Source organism: Danio rerio, chromosome 4, assembly GCF_052040795.2.
Source record: "Danio rerio strain M-AB ecotype USA chromosome 4, GRCz13ab, whole genome shotgun sequence".
Lineage (NCBI taxonomy): Eukaryota > Metazoa > Chordata > Actinopteri > Cypriniformes > Danionidae > Danio > Danio rerio.
In genome coordinates, this window is record NC_141024.2 from 34,745,019 (window position 1) to 34,761,624 (window position 16,606).

General features: G+C 34.3%; 3 protein-coding genes and 1 long non-coding RNA gene across 5 annotated transcripts in view; 1 reads left to right on the forward strand and 3 right to left on the reverse strand.

Moving 5' to 3' along the window:
• The window catches only part of LOC101886704 (zinc finger protein), an 846,922-nt gene that overhangs the window by 743,614 nt on the left and 86,702 nt on the right, over positions 1–16,606 (forward strand). The window lies entirely within an intron of this gene.
• The window catches only part of LOC147844817 (uncharacterized), a 532,816-nt gene that overhangs the window by 264,768 nt on the left and 251,442 nt on the right, over positions 1–16,606 (reverse strand). The window lies entirely within an intron of this gene.
• The window catches only part of LOC137489479 (NACHT, LRR and PYD domains-containing protein 3-like), a 275,187-nt gene that overhangs the window by 198,399 nt on the left and 60,182 nt on the right, over positions 1–16,606 (reverse strand). The window contains exon 14 of one of the 2 annotated variants that reach the window (XR_015481757.1): positions 14,612–14,688. The exons of the other annotated variant lie outside the window; for it this stretch is intronic. The gene's annotated coding sequence lies outside the window, so the exon portion shown is untranslated. The remainder of the gene's footprint in view (positions 1–14,611; positions 14,689–16,606) is intronic. 2 annotated transcript variants of the gene reach the window in all.
• On the reverse strand, positions 826–7,427 carry LOC103910897 (uncharacterized). The gene is made up of 3 exons (XM_087249049.1): positions 7,282–7,427; positions 6,776–6,925; positions 826–2,801 (listed from the first exon to the last, which is right to left on the reverse strand). Exons 2-3 carry the CDS (start codon positions 6,858–6,860, stop codon positions 1,738–1,740), a joined length of 1,149 nt encoding a protein of 382 aa, XP_087105175.1. The 5' UTR covers positions 6,861–6,925; positions 7,282–7,427; the 3' UTR covers positions 826–1,737.

Genomic DNA, 16,606 nt, shown 5'->3' on the forward strand with positions numbered 1-16,606 from the left:
TTAAAAGAGTTTGATAATTTAGTCAATTAATTTCTCCGGAACAATAAGCATCCTAGGTTGCCTAGGAGAACATTGCAGCAGCCAGTTGATAAAAAGGGTTGGGGCATCCTGGCAATTATTTTATTATTACACCTTCAGGCCGAGACATCTCACTCACTAGTCTATGCTTCCAGAGATAGCTCCATCTCGGTTTATGGTTGAACAAGCCATCCTACTTTCCCTTCCACCACTGCAATATCTATCCATCCATCTATTTATTTATTATTATTATTATTATTGTAAATGTGACATTTTTGAGGCTGATCTCAAAAATATAATAATTTTTACTGACAGAATTTTAGGTGCAGGCTAGGACTGTCTCTGCCATTTGCAAGTAATGTTGTCCTTTTGGCTTCATAGGACATGGACCCTCAACATGCAGTGGGCGATTTGCTGCTGAGTGTGACTTAGCAGGGAAAGAAACAGCACCTGTATGTCAGAAACCATGGTGCTTGATAAAAAAGGTGTCCATCTCCAGATTAGAGGAGAATCCTTACCTCAAATGAAGTTCAAGTATCTGGGTTTTTTTTTTCATGAGGAATGAAATGTGAGATTTAAAGATGAATCAGTGCAGCGGCAGCAGTAATGCAGTTGATTTGATTGTCTGTTGTGTTGATGGAGCTGAGTAGAAAGGCAATGTTCTCAGTTTACTGCTCAATCTAGGTTCCTACTCTTACCTATGGGTATGACTGAAAGGACAAGATCTCGGACACAACTGGACACGTTTTACAAAAAAGTGTTATGCTTGTTTGAGTTGCAGCATAAAAGAGAGATGAGCCAACAAAATAGCCTGAATGCAAATTATTTATTATAAAATGTAACTCGTAGAACAATTAATTAAAGCAACCAACAAATGTCTACGGATAATAATGAAGATAAAGAACATAGGATATAAATCACAACAACACATAAGGTTAAAGGGTCAATGAGATGGCAGGTCTTGACATGATGACTCCGGAGTAGCCACAACGACCTGGAGTAGCTAGCATAACAACTTTTATTTATCCATTAATGAGTAATGCAGGCATCCAATCAGGATTTACCACATACTCCAATCTGGAGTTTTGGGATCATCACAGTATATAAATGTTGTAAGACTGAATACCTGTTGCTCTGCCTAAATCATAAAATATTCATCAAGTTCGTATTCTACTCAAAAAAAGTAAATCTAGTGAACTAGAAAAAATCTTGAACCTAAAAGTAAAGAAACTTTACTAATAAAAGATGCAACACAGGACAAATGAATGGACTTTTCCAGTCATGTTTCTCATTTAGGGAGTCAGACAGAGAGCATCATCCAAAACAACACTAGCTACATAAATACACTGGAGAGTGGAGTACAGATGCATCCAATCTTCTTCTGTTTTCAGATGTGTTAACTGATTAAACCTCTTGTCACAGTGTGAACACTTGTACGGTCTCTCCAGTGTGAATCATCTAGAGCAGTTTTAATTTGAGCTGTAAGAAAAGTCTTCTCACACTTAAGCACATATACTCTATCACACCAGTGTGGATCTTCATGCGTTCATTAAGGTTTGCTGATCTGTTGAAACTCTTTCCACATTGGGTGCATGTGAATGGTTTCTCTCCAGTGTGGGTCTTTATATGTTTAAGGTCTGATAAGTTGCTGAAACTCATCCCACACTAGAGTTTGAGCATGCAAAATTCTGTTGTACAACGCTGTGAAAAGGGGTGGGATTAAACAACATGATTAGACATAAATGGTTTATCTCCGGTGTGTCTCATCATGTGTCGATTAAGGGATGATGAGTGGCTGAAACTCCTCCCACACTGAGTGCATGTGAATGGTTTCTCTCCAGTGTGGATCCTCATGTGTAAATTAAGGTGTGATAAGAAGTTAAAACTCTTCCCACACTGAGTGCAAGTAAATGGTTTCTCTCCAGTGTGGTTTATCATATGTAGATTAAGGTTTGATGATTGGCTGAAACTCTTCCCACACTGAGTGCATGTAAATGGTTTCTCTCCAGAGTGGATTCTCGTGTGTTGATTAAGGTGTGGTTTGCAGTTAAAACTCTTTCCACACTGAGTGCAAGTAAATGGTTTCTCTCCAGTGTGGATCTTCATGTGTTGATTAAGAGAGGATGATTGCCTAAAACTCTTCCCACACTGAGTGCATGTGAATGGTTTTTCTCCAGTGTGGATTCTCATGTGTTGATTAAGGGAGGTTGATTGGCTAAAACTCTTCCCACACTGAGTGCATGTGAATGGTTTCTCTCCAGTGTGGATCTTCATGTGTTTATTAAGGAGTGATAAGCTGTTAAAACTCTTCCCACACTGAGAGCATGTGAATGGTTTTTCTCCAGTGTGGATCCTCATGTGTTGATTAAGGGATGATGAGTGGCTGAAACTCTTCCCACACTGGGTACATTGGAATGGTTTCTCTCCAGTGTGGATCCTCATGTGTAGATTAAGGTTTGATGATTGGCTGAAACTCTTCCCACACTGAGTGCATTTGAAGGATTTCTCTCCAGTGTGGATCCTCATGTGTTGATTAAGGTGTGATGAGCAGTTAAAAGTCTTCCCACACTGAGTGCAAGTAAATGGTTTCTCTCCAGTGTGGCTCATCATGTGTAGATTAAGGGATGACGATTGGCTGAAACTCTTTCCACACTGAGTGCAGGTGCAGGTGAAACAATTCTCGTCTCTCCTTTTCAAAATACCAGCAGTCTGTAAATGAGCTTTTTCCTCATTTTTGACATGATGTTCCTCCTCTTTACTCACCTTATTCTCTTCAATTGGGTCTGAAATAAATAAATAAAACATTAGTTTTCATTAAGTCTTAAATACTCTCATTAAAAAATGAAAAGTGAAAAGACACTGGAAACATTGGCTACACACACTGTAATTTTGATGCACATTAAATGTAAAATATAAAAGATCATGTTTTGTTCGGCCCATTAACATGTACACATTTAAGCAGGTTTAATTAATCTTTATTTATCTAGTGCTTTTACAATGTAAATTGTGTCAAAGCCGCTTAACATAGAAGTTATAGTAAATTGAAACCATGTCAGTCCAGTTTTCAGAGTTCCTTACATAATTGATCATAAAAGTCATTTTGGTCATTGATAAGACACAGATTTGAAAGCTGTAAATGGCCTATTTTTATTCCTATATATTCACAATAACAAAATCTTTTTTGTAAAATTTGTAAAGCAGACAGGAAAAACTTGTTCATTCTTTGCCTGAGTGGTAAATGCATCAGAAAAAATGTTCTGGGGTAAAAGCTGAACAAACAGCTGAATATTTGCCTCCTCGCAGACATGAGACATACCTGTAGAGCATCTGCATAAAGGCTGAAATGTGCACCTTTCCCTTTGTGTGCTGTTGGGTCTTTTTCATCAATTCTGGGGTGATTTTGAGGCTTAGTTTGGAAAAAAACTTTCTCTGTTTAAGCAAATGAACTGATATTTAGGAACATCTTGTTTTGACATATTCTGGGAAAATGCTTTGGGAAAAAAAAAAAAAACAATACACTCTGGGCAAATTTACTCTTTTCATTATATTCATGGCTGTTTTTTCTCTATTGGCCTCTATTATTAAAACATTTTTTTGATTGCAAAGCCATGACAGCATATAATCATGCATTTATGATTGTTGGTATTTCCTGTGACGACAGTCAACATTGTTTAATTTGTCTCCACCCATGGGACGGCTAAAAGGAAATGGGTAAGAGTATAAAAGAAGAGGAGAGTTGAAGAGGCCAGCATTATGTGGTGTGCGGAAGAAAGAGAAGTTGACTGAACTGTTGCATTGTGGGGACAAGTAGAGCTGGGGTGGCCGGCCGGTCAGAATCGGCAGGCTAGCGCAGAAGCTCAATTGAATATACTGGGGTAAAATAAATGCTGATATTACAGAGACATGGCGGGGAAAAATGTAATGTAATGAAGTGCTTCTTGTACAATCTGAGACCCACTTTATATCAGATATCACTCGAGCAGTGGAGATTGCTGATTTCTAAAAAAAGCAGACCTTAAACACGCAAATTTTTGCTTTGGCATACCGGAAGCGCTTAACCCAGGTTACTGGCAAATTAAAAGTCCTATTAGCATGCTTCGGCATATACCCTATTATTGCACAGCCAATTTACACAAACTGACTATAGAAACACTATTCTGGTTTTCCAACATCTGAAGATGTACCTGAAATGTACCTGTTTAATTACAGAAATCCTTGCCTATTAGTCTTTATTGGCCAGACGCCTGAGTCTTCTCAGGTGAAAAAAACAAACCTGCCATCCCACAAACATTGAATATTAGAATTGTTTTCACATCTTTAACTCGAGGACCTTAAGTACACCATCTGAGGCTCTGCAAAAAGTTTTATGAGGTTTGGCAGCCTTTCCTATCCCACATTGAACGCTCAGGGGTTATTATATCCTATGTGAGAGTTTATACCTAATTTCTTAATTTGTTTTATCTGTTTTATTTATTTATTTGACTTATTTATTTTTCTCTTTCTCCCTTTTTCTTTATGGGTGTAAGTATTTCTGTATCTTTGTACCGTTTTAATTTTTTGTTCAATACGTGTGTTGTGGAAAAATTTAAGACTTTTGAAAAATAAATAAAAATATTTGAATAATAAGAATGTAAGCAGTACTAAAACATAGTTTTTAGAACTAGTAATAATCCCATGAATCTAGTTACAGTGCATGTCCCTGTCAAAGGTCTGTGAATTTAAGCTTATTATTCACTAAAGAAGGACAAGCCATTCTCGTAAGTGACTTTGTTCTTTGTGTGACTGAAATGTAAGCAATAGCTGTGTTTCCACCCAAAATGCAAATTAAATTTATTTGCAAAACTGGAATATCACATAAAAGATGTGCGAATAAAGCAGCGTTTCCATCCGATGAATCAAAGAGAACAAAATCGTCACTTCCTAATTAACTGGCGCCAAATATCAACAGTAAAAACAGAACTCACAGTGGTAGAAGACGCTACATAAATCTTTTTTGTACTTAATAAATGACTTTCACCTCAGAGGATAATGCCGACACACAATGAACACGTGGTGACGTTTGAAGCCATGAGACGTTTGAAAAACGTTGAGGTGGTATACCTTGAAAAGGGGTATCGTCCCATGCCTAAGCAGCATAACACTTTTAAGATCTAAAAATTAATTATTTAAAAAAAAGTCTCAAGCAAAAATATTCCAATAGCGCCGCCTGCTGGTACATGAAGAATATGGTTAATACTGATGAACTTCACACTCAAATGTTTGCATATCATCACCATGCTGATTTTCTTCATTTCTTAAGCAGTAAAAGATATTTTTAAACTAGCTTGTTGGCCAGTTGTAGTCAGTGCAATGCTAAACATTATCTTTTAGTCTCATGTCATCCCAACATCATCATATAGTTTAGAACACTGTACAATGTTTTATAATAATTAATTGTTTTAGTGTCCATTTCATTCAGCATATTTCAAATTAAGGGCATCCACGTTTTCTGACATACTTTTAATCGAGGTTTCTGCAGGTTTCACCAAGTTAAATTTAAGATGTTTTAAGAGATATTTAACACCATTATAAATGAAATTTTAGACTATGGAATTTTTCAAATGCCCCAGATGAAAAAGATTTGTATTTGTCCTCTCAAAAAAATAGTATAATTTAATGCATTTAATAATATAATAATTGAATAATAATAATATTTAAATATTTTTTATATTTCTTAGCAAAAGATCTTAAATTTTGTGTAAAAACAAGAGAGCTCTACTTGTATCCACACACGTTTTTCTAAAATAAACTTTCTTTAAAATAAAAAACAAACAAGCAAATGTTTTTAAAGTTTTAAAACTATAATAAACTAAATCTATGCGCAACAATCTGTCCAGGTCGATGTCCCCAGCAGTAAATCCATGGAGCACGTTTAAACAAATGTTATTGTAAGCAAAATAATTAAACTATTATAATAAATAGAGTTAAAATGACCTTTTTGAATAAAAAGTTTAACATTTATTGAGATAAATTGTTGGTGATTGTATGGGTTTTGGCCAGATTGGGTAACAAAACATGAACAAACAAAAATAAAGACTTAAAGACTAAAAAAGATTTAAGACCTACAACACAACATTTCAGTAAATTTAAGACTTTTTAAGGCCTAAAATTTTAGATTTTGAAATTTAAGACATTTTAAGACACTGCAGGTTTCAAATAGGGAATAGCCCTGGTAATTAGTTAATATAATTATGATGTCATTCTAACTCAGTTACTATCTGTGAGAACTAGTAACAACTACTAGAAACAACTTTAAACCCATAAAAAAGTTGATTAAAAAAAGGGAATTGTGATCAACGTGACATATGCAAATGGGAAGTACTAAGCCAACACTATCACTGTAATAGCAGATATCTTTTATGAGAATAGAATAGGTCAAATATTGTCAGCTCAGACAAACTTTTTAAATTGATTGTTTTTTATTTATTTTATATAGCGCCAGTGCTCATGGACGCTTTACAAACAGTAGGAGAACAAGAAATGCAATAACCTTAAGAAGGTAGAGAAAATGGGAGACTATTAAAACAGAAAAAGAATGACACGAGAACAAGTATGAAAGAAACTCATTCCTATCTTTAAATAAGTGCTTATGTGCATTTAGGAGAACTAGGCAGCACACCCAGGGCTGCAAGATGGATTTAATTTAGTATTCTTATTATTAAAATATAACTGAATGAGGATCAAATGACTGAGTTGGTTTTTGAGAATGAAAACCAACCTGTTAGTTCCTGCAGATCTTCCTGTTTGACTGTGAATGTTTCTTCAATCTTCACATCTTCACTCTCCTCTTTAATAAGCGCCATCTTTATAACAGTGTGGAGATCAGTCGCTTCAGCAGGAGATTTCCTCTGTGTTTGGACACTTTATTCTGTTTAAAATGAACAAAACAATGAACAGAAACAAACTTATCTTTAACATTTGCTTTGACAGTTTCTTTATATGAGAGTAATTAACAAAAACAAATCAGGTAAGTCTGAGCAAGAAACAATAGCCACAAATGAGCTGATTAAAACTAGTGACGTTACTACATGTCAGGATAAAAACAATATTTATAACCAAATAAACAAACAAACAAAAAACTGAATAGTTGTAAAGAAGCTTTTAAAAATGACTGAAGAACTTAATACAACGTTGAACTATGCATCCACACATGTTTAGATTTTACATTTTGTAATGTTAGCATTCAGATATTATTTGAGTGTAAATTCAAAATGTGCAACTTACCTTTTCTGTCTTCAATTAAGAAGTGGGATAAAAAAGGCCTCAGTTGGTTTTTCTTTGTAGGTTGTTGTTGTTAATAATCCCAATGTAGGAATCTACAATCGTAGTTTGTCCTCCAAAGTTGTTCTCTTACAGCTAAATCAGATAATGAAGCATCCGTTAGAAACACAGAATATATAGATGCAACCCTGCTGAGCTACTGGATCTGGAATGTGATTGGATAAGACTCAATTGGCCCCCATTAAAGCTGGTATAAAGATGCAAATGAGCAGTGGGGAGCAGTGAAGACTCAAGACACATAGAGTGGGGGATGGGAAGTTCAGCAGCTTTACAAACCAGTTTTACAGAGAAATAATGATGTATTGGGAAAATAAGTTGACTTTAGCCATCATCATTTGTTTTGTTGCTGTTGTTTTATAGGACTATTGATGGAAGCTTTTTTATTTTGGCTGCTGCATTTTGTAGTTAATGGTGATACACCTATGTTGAGGTATTTTGATTTGAAACACATTTTAATTGTTTTTTTTTTCCCAAGCTGGTTTTTATTTAAAGATGCAAATGAGCATTGAAGACTTAAACCACACTGATGTCTCAACACACACAACTACATTCACTTATATAATAGTTATGTAAGTGATACTATTATACTGTGATATATCATTATTCGTTAAAAGAAACAATTTCTAATCTTCACAGTGAGGTTTTATTTGTGTTAAGTTCAGTCAATATAGTAATATTAGCAATGTTTTTGTCATTTATTTGTAACTTAACCTGTTCTTTATGTGAGTTTAGAGTCCTTTACTTCTCCTAAAGCACATGCAGCTCATTACTGCTTCCTGTAAACTGTCAACACACTCAACAGGTCAATTATTTCTTTCCAAAAGTGTCTATAAATTTTTATGATCAAAATGTAACTTGTTTCTGTGCCAATTTTTTTTTCTTTCCTTCGTTTTTTAGTTGAACAGAACATGTGTGAGCAGCTCATCTTTCTCGAAAGCCTCTTATTCACCTGATATGTAACATATGTTTTTCCCTCTGATTATCAGTTGTGTTTGTGCATACAAATATGCATAGACATTCACAAAAGCATATATAAGATACCCTGTGACAAAACCTTTTTTAACACAGTAAAGCGATCACATACTGTCCATTTTTTGCTACTTTTGGCCTTAGAAGATAATTGTTTGTACATTAATCACAAATGGGTAAGACACACTGTAACTTCAAACTCATTTGTGTTAATTCCAGGTGCTGTGAAATGTTATGTACAAGCTGCAGAAGCAATCAGGTGTGAATAAAGTGCCATATATCTGATCCAGTCCTCCAGCATCTTTTTTGCTTCAAATAAAGTCTTTTACACTAAAATAATTATAGAATTGGTCTTTTGTTGCTAATAATTGATTTATACTATCTGAAATATAACTAATTCTATTATATAGCTTTATCTCTCAACCATGAGAAGGAGGGAAAATGCACTCACTCACTCAATTCAGTCGAATCAATGAGCAAAAAACACAACACATTAAAGCTTACCAAGACATATCTCACAGCAAGAGAGATCTGTTATGGTACAGGCACAAATCAAGCGACACAAAGAAACCAAGAAAGCAACTTTAAATCAGAAACTTCCACACCACAGCACAGCAGCTTCTAAGGTAGGCTCATATATATATATATATATATATAGCTAATTTATTCATTTTCTTGTCGGCTTAGTCCCTTTATTAATCTGGGGTCGCCACAGCAGAATGAACCGCCAACTTAACCAGCAAGTTTTTACACAGCGGATGCCCTTCCAGCCGCAACCCATCTCTGGGAAACATCCACATACACACACTCATACACTACGGACAATTTAGCCTACCCAATTCACCTATCCCGCATGTCTTTGGACTGTGGGGGAAACCGTAGTACCCGGACGAAACCCACGCGAACGCAGGGAGAACATGCAAACTCCACACAGAAACGCCTGTTGCTATACATATATATAGCAGCTGGGCATAGTGAATCTGAAAGCAAGTTGGGCCGCGGTCACACTAGAGTTTTTGCTTGCAAAATTCTTTCGTACAGCGCAGCAAAAAAGGGTGGGATAAGACAATCCAAAGCGACTGATTGCTCCATATAGCTCATGTTTTGATCTTCTATTGGTCTCATGCACTCACGTGATGCGAGTTTCAAGCTTTGGTCTTACCTTTGTGGAGTCCACTATTAAATCTGTCATGCAGCTATATATTTATAATTAGAAAATAATTACGTCACAAGTTAAATTATTGTAAAGGCAGTTTATACAGGGTAATTCAATGACAAGAGTTCACTTTCTTAACTACACAATGCAGAACTTTTAATGTGATTAACCTGCTCCACCTACACCAACTACAGCATTTCTCAGATTTCTTTTTCACTATGGTGTAATTACAGTGGTGAACATCACATACAACAACAACTGCACTTACTCCTGTAACTTGTTTGCAACAATGAAATTTAAATATCTGTTTCACATATTCATTTAAATAAATGCTCATCATCATGTGCAGTCATCTTTATTAATAGCTGCCTAATAGGCCAGACCATTAACTGAATAGTATTGTTTTACATATATGAAACCTGTTAACAGGTATAGCTGTTCATGCCAATATCAACTTGATAACCTAAAGCATATTACATGAACAGGACCTGCCTAACATCTCTTAAGACAAATAAGCATAGTGTCTATAACAATACATGCTTGATTGCCCAGATCATTACATCTGAATGGTGCCTTTTCGTAAGCATAGTTCTTCACCAATACCAGTTTAATACCTCAAATAAAGACACAGATGTGAGGCGTCACAGTGGTGCAGTGGGTATCACGATCGCCTCACAGCAAGAAGGTTGCTGGTTCGAGCCTCTACTGGGTCAGTTTGTATTTCTGTGTGGAGTTTGCATGTTCTCCCCGTGTTCGTGTGAGTTTCCTCTGGATGCTCTGGTTTTCACAAAGTCCATAGACATGCGGTGTGTGTGAATGAGTGTGTTTGCATGTTTCCCAGTAATAGTTTGCAGCTGGAAGGGCATCCGCTGTGTAAAGCATGTGCTGCTGGATAAGTTGGCAGTTCATTCCACTATGGTGACACCTGATTAATAAAAGGACTAAGCTATAAAGAAAATGAATGAATATATGAATAATATTACACGAGTATCAGTTTCTGTATTTCTGTTTGTTTTAATGGCCAGTTGATATTGCAATAAAAAAATTAATAAATCAATTTTAAAAAAGCAGTGCGATGTGGCTCTCAAGAACGATTGTCCCACTACCTTTTGTTTCAATCCCCTGAGAACTTTGGTCATCTTCAGAATGCAAATGAAGACAATTTAGATGAAATCAGAGAGCTCCCTCATCTGTTCCCTCATCTGTCATAGACAGCAAGAGTCCAGAGATGCTTGGTTTGACAGTGGTTTTTCTGGAAAAGTAACCAAAAACATTGTCAAAACCTGTGAAGTGACTTTAGTGGTTCAATTGTAATCGAGTTCCAAGAACATTTTGAGTGCCAGAAAATGTTGAAAAAAAGCAGCCATGTCCAAAGTAGGAGCTGTTAAACCATGTAGTGGCTGCTTCTTGACTCTGTAGCCTATTCTCCTTATTTGCATTCAGCAGAAGAAACTCAAACAGGTAGTAAGGGTAAATGAAATATTATTACTGAAGATATTGCTAAAGAATGGCAGAAAACGTGGAACACAGCTAATAAGAGATGACAATTCATTTGAAACAATAAGAAACACTATATAGGCCTATAAAGTTGTAAAAATAGAAAAGAAAATAAGGGGTCATAATTATGAGGATGAGATTTAGACTCTCATATATTAATAGTAAGTAATGTGTTGTAGACATGCAAGCCATCATGAACTGGATTAAAAAAAAGTTTCTCAAAATTGTCTTAAAATGTTTAGATTAAAAAATTTGATCAACTTTAAATACTAAAGTGTGTGTTTGTGAGAGAGATCTAATCTATTTTAATTTTTATTAATATTTTTTTATTTGATCAATATTTTTATTTTTATTTATCTATTTTTATTTTATTTATTTCTGTGTTTTTTCTGTATTATATTTTATATCCATATTTGTTTGCACTACTGTCGTGTTTGTACGTATGCAATATGAATGTACAGTTATTTGTCATGCCAATAAAGCACCTAAAATGTGAAATGTGAGAGAGAGAGAGAGAGAGAGCAGAAATAGTATAGAGTGAAAAACAAGGGAGACATGTATCAATAAGTCATGACTGCAACAGTAAGGGGCAAAAAAGCTAAACAAAAAAAGACTTTTATTTTGGCGTGGTGTGTGACGTCATCAGGCGGCGCCGCTTCAGCGCTTTGATTCGCGTGATTTTTTTTCCCAAACCAGTTCAGCGCAAACCACGCCCCCTACGCGAAAACCCCACCCCGCTGCTGTGACTCACGTCCGTGGCTCGATTTCATTGGTCCAGCAGCTCCAGCTTTATCACAATGGCAGCGAACACAAACTATTTTTTAATAAAAGACCTAAAATACGAAAGGTTAACAAAGTGCGTGTATGAAATAAAACGTAGTACAAACAATCTACAGCTTATATAAAAAGCTGTGTTTAATGAATAAAAATAGTGCCAAAAATACATGAAGTAAACACACACACAACAGCATCTTAACAATGAGGAAACTTTACTCAAGTACAAAAACCAGCAAAAAACACACAAACATAATATTTATTTAAAAAACATTTTTATATATTATTAATTTAACACAGCCCCTGCATGCAAACATAACCTCTTTATCTTTCGCTGTCTAGTATAAAATAGTTAAATTGAAAGATTTATTCTGACAATATCTTGTATTAATTCAGAGAAGTGGGATAGGAATGTGTATAATTTGTTGTCAAAATTCAGATATTTTGCAAAATAACCCTTTTTTTTATTAAAGAATGTTACATTTGTGGTATCAAATTTGAAAATATTTGAAATATATAATGTTTAATGAAACTAAAAGGTCCTGTTAGACTCAAATTTAAAGAATTAAATTATTTATTTATATTGTCAATGCTTTGGGATTTGTGGATATTTCTTTTATAATATTGAGTAATAAATGATTTACTGAGTAATTAAGTTTTTAATTAAATTGAATAAAAAAGTAATTTAAAATACAATTGTATTTATTTTTAAATTATAACTAGTAATAATCAATAATGAATTACGTTTTCAGAGTAACTTACCCAACACTGCACATAATCTGCATATCAGATGAAAATCAACTGAAGCACAAGCACATTGAACTATACCTGTTTCTATACAGAGTTTGAATGTTTAATAACTGCAAATGAGACCAACATATGTTCTGCAGGCCTTTCAAATAAGGCTTTCATTTAATGCTGAAAACAAGTTAAAATTGATCATATGATTCCTCTCACAGTGCCTATTGTTTTACCTTTAATGACCAGAAAATGAGAATAATCTGTTGGACAGCAATAATATTCATTGTTAGAGCCCTCCCATAAAAAATAAATAAACAATACCCATTTTGGTAACACTTTATAATAACTACATGCTAATAATGTATTAAGCATTAGCAAATTTAATTCATCATTTGTTAAGCATTAACTCTACATTAACAGAAGTTATTAAGCAGTTTGTAACTACAGATACAAATGCTCTATTCTTGATTTATAAGCACATCTATAATGTGCTTAATGATTGTATTTTCATACTTTGTTAATACTAATTTTTTCAATACTTAAGTATTGTATCATTTACAAACCAATTATTTGAGAGTACTTTGTGGCTTTTAAAGATCATTTAGAACGCATAAGTAAATAATAAACCATTCAAATTAACATTTATATATCTTATTATTCAGGCATATACTAATAATTAATTTGTATGTTAATAAATGCTTTAGTATTTTAACTTCATCCAGTTTTGTGACCTAATCTAAAGTGAGGACTATTTATGCTTTATAAATCCCTTATAAATAACAATTAAAGGCTCAGTTATCTTCTAAACAGGGGAAAAAATTCGACTTGATTTATTTCTTATCATTTGAAGATACATGAATGAATCTGTATCAAATGAAAAATACATTTTTGCAATCTTAACTAAAATAAAGTTACCGTACAGTTTAAACTTCGCTAAATAACATTATAATGTTGCATCATAATATATTGTTAAATTATTATATTGTTGTTGTTTTTTTATCCAATTTTATGTCGTATTTTGACATTCCTGTTATTCGGCAATGTTTAAACTTTACAGTAATTTTATTATTTAGATAGGATTACAAAGATGTACTGTTCATTTGACACTGAGCCTTTAATTGCCATTTATTAGGGATTTATAAAGCATAAATTGTCCTCACTTTAGAAATAGGTAGAGTGGCTCTGATAGGCTAGTTGGCTTTTGCAGAGGTGGCCAATCCTGGAGCTTAGTTGGTGGCATCAGTGGCTCTGGAAGCGTTGGCTATGGCAGCAGCAGATCTGCCAGCTCTAGCACCACGGGCTCTGGCAGTTTTGCTGGAATGGGTCTGAATGTGGTTGAGGCTTTGTGAGCGGTTCTGTTGACAGTAACTGGTGAATCTGGCAGCAATAGCTCTGGTGGCAACTGGCAGCTCAGGCTCTGACATGGTGGCATCTTAACAGCGTTAACTCTTGCAGTGGTGGCAACTACAGTGACCCCTACAACCTTGTGCCTCAATGCACATTGTACAAGCGCACAGAGGTTGAGTAAGTGGGAATATGGGGATCATTGTTCCTGAAAAAAAAATAATAAATTACACAAAGAAACTTAAAAAAAAATATTAGTACAATTTTGACATTTCTAACTCACCTACTTGATCCTCCCCTTTTGTCTACAGTCTTTACCAAAGTGCAAACCCTTTTTGCCCCACAGCATATTTTTGGACAGCCGTTGTTGACTAGCCATGCCTGATCGAACATGAACATTGTGCTGGCACCTTTAATGAGCCCACAGAAAAAAATATAAATGTTTAAATGTTTAAGTGTGCAGAAATGTTAGATATTTTTATTTTACATTTAGAAATTTCAAACGTTTACAACAATGATGCAGCAGTATTCTAAATGATCTGTCAACAAAACATACAGGAAATCTGTAGGACATGTATGTAGCATTTGTTCTCAGATTCATTCATTATTTTAATGAAGCATTTTTACCTAAAGATCACCTCAGATGAGATAAGTGAGTGAAAGTTTACTTTGTTCTATAAAAGCAAGGTTTTGTTGTTTTTGTGAGTATCCACAAATAAAAAAACAGTTGCTGCTTTGAATGGTCATTCTCTTATCTTAATGACCAAAATGACAGAATATTTAAAGATTTACACTGCCATTAGAAAAAAAAATACATATATACACACACACACACACACACACACACACACACACATATACAAGCATACCTGCAAGTTTGTCAATATCGTGAGTTAAAGCTTTTATGCAGTGAATATTGGATACTTTTAATTATTTAGCATTTAAATCAAATGAATAAATGCCCATCATCACAGACAAGCATGCAGGCAGTAAATCACTAAATGTCTCAGAAAGTTATATGTTTATTAATAAGGACTGTCATCAATATAACCATTGCAGCTATTTTATCTGCACAGACTTGTTTCTAGGTGGTCTGTCAACTCACAGAAATCATGTATATTTAAACTAATCAGAGGACGACTGAGGATCTTTAAAAAGGTTTCCAGAAAAGTGTGCCATATGCATCAGAAGTTGCTTGGCATGATGTCTGAGGCTGAGACTATATGATTTCAGAATCACTGTGGCTGTGCATATGAAAATCTGTCTATCCAGTCATCTATCCATATGACCTGTCCTAAGTTTATACAAATACTGGAGCCATCACAAGGGTAAAAATCTCACTGGACTATTACAAATCATTAACCAAGTCAATGTTAACTGAGATTTCTAACTGGCACACTAAAGCAAAATATATTAATAAACATCTCAATTTGTGTGAAGAATCTAAAATTTTTGAACAGTAGAACTATGTATGTTTACAATATTTACTGTAAAGTTATTTTCAGTGTGTTACATATATATAGTGTAACAAAGAATGAACTGATTTGACATTGTCCCTTTTTAGGTTTTGTCACTGCCACTCTCCAACTTACTCAAGACTCACTAAGTTTTTTTATCCATTCCTTTACTCCCCAAATCTCTCAATGCATTTTTTAGAATTGCTTCAAAACATGTGTGGCCCAAATGTGATTTACTGTTTGTACGGCCTAAGCGATAGGTGCAGAAGTGGTATTTATTCTCGAGGCAACCAGTTCTGTAAAAGTAGAAATAATTTACCTGAAAGAGTGTTCACCCATAAACATTTTAACTGAGAAATCCCAAAATTTTACAGTAAGCCAAGTTTATTACAATAAAAGTAATAATAATAATTTATATTATTTATAAATCTTTTAATGTTGTTCAAACGTTTGAGATCCATATTAGCTTTTTTTGCTCATCAAGGCTGCATTCACTTTAATAAAAATACAGAAAGTTGCATTATTGTGAAATGTTAATAAAATTTAAAGTAATATTTATATTTTGATGTAAATCGATCATTTATTCCTGCGATGTGAAAGCTGAATTATCAACATTATCACTCTAGTCTTAAGTGTCACACCATAGTTCAGAAATCATTATAAATGCTAATTTATTATCATTGTTGGAAACAGTTTAATTAAATTAGTTTTCAGTCAATAAGAAACACATTATTTTAACTTCAGCATTTATTTAATTCTGTATTTTGGATTAATTGAAGCATCCTTCTATAAACAAAATTACAATCCTTGCTGATCCCAGATTTTTGAAAGACTGTGTGTACTAAATTTGTAATTTGTGTGTTAAATAAAAAAAAAAACTATGTATTTTTTACCTTTAGATCCGCAGCTTGGTCTTTGGGACTACAATCGTAACTTACTCTCCTGAGGGCGATCGAAAATGATAAAATAAAGATAAAATAAATAAAATGAACACTATAAAAAAAACATACAACTCACATCTCCATGAATAAATTATTAATATTAAACATTATTAAGCAAGAAGTGTTTACCGTTTGTCAACGATAGATCCATTAGAGACGAACTTGATTGATGTGCACTCTGAACTTCTTTCTCAGACGACAAGTAACAACGTTGCCCAATGAAATCGCGCGTGTCACAGCTGCGGGGTGGGGTTTTAGCGTAGGGGCGTGGTTTGCGCTGAACTGGTTTGAGAAAAAAAATCACGCGTGTGGTATATTTGCCGACGTATAACAGAGACTGAAACATTGCTCACACTTGTCTGAGGTGGTCATTTTGACTGCAATCTTGT

Excerpts from the sequence above, each read along its gene's own strand:
- LOC103910897 (XM_087249049.1), bottom strand. The coding sequence starts at position 6,860 with ATGGCGCTTATTAAAGAGGAGAGTGAAGATGTGAAGATTGAAGAAACA. Across the intron at positions 2,802-6,775 it reads AGATCTGCAGGAACTAACAG|ACCCAATTGAAGAGAATAAG; the intron begins GTTGGTTTTCAT and ends TATTTATTTCAG.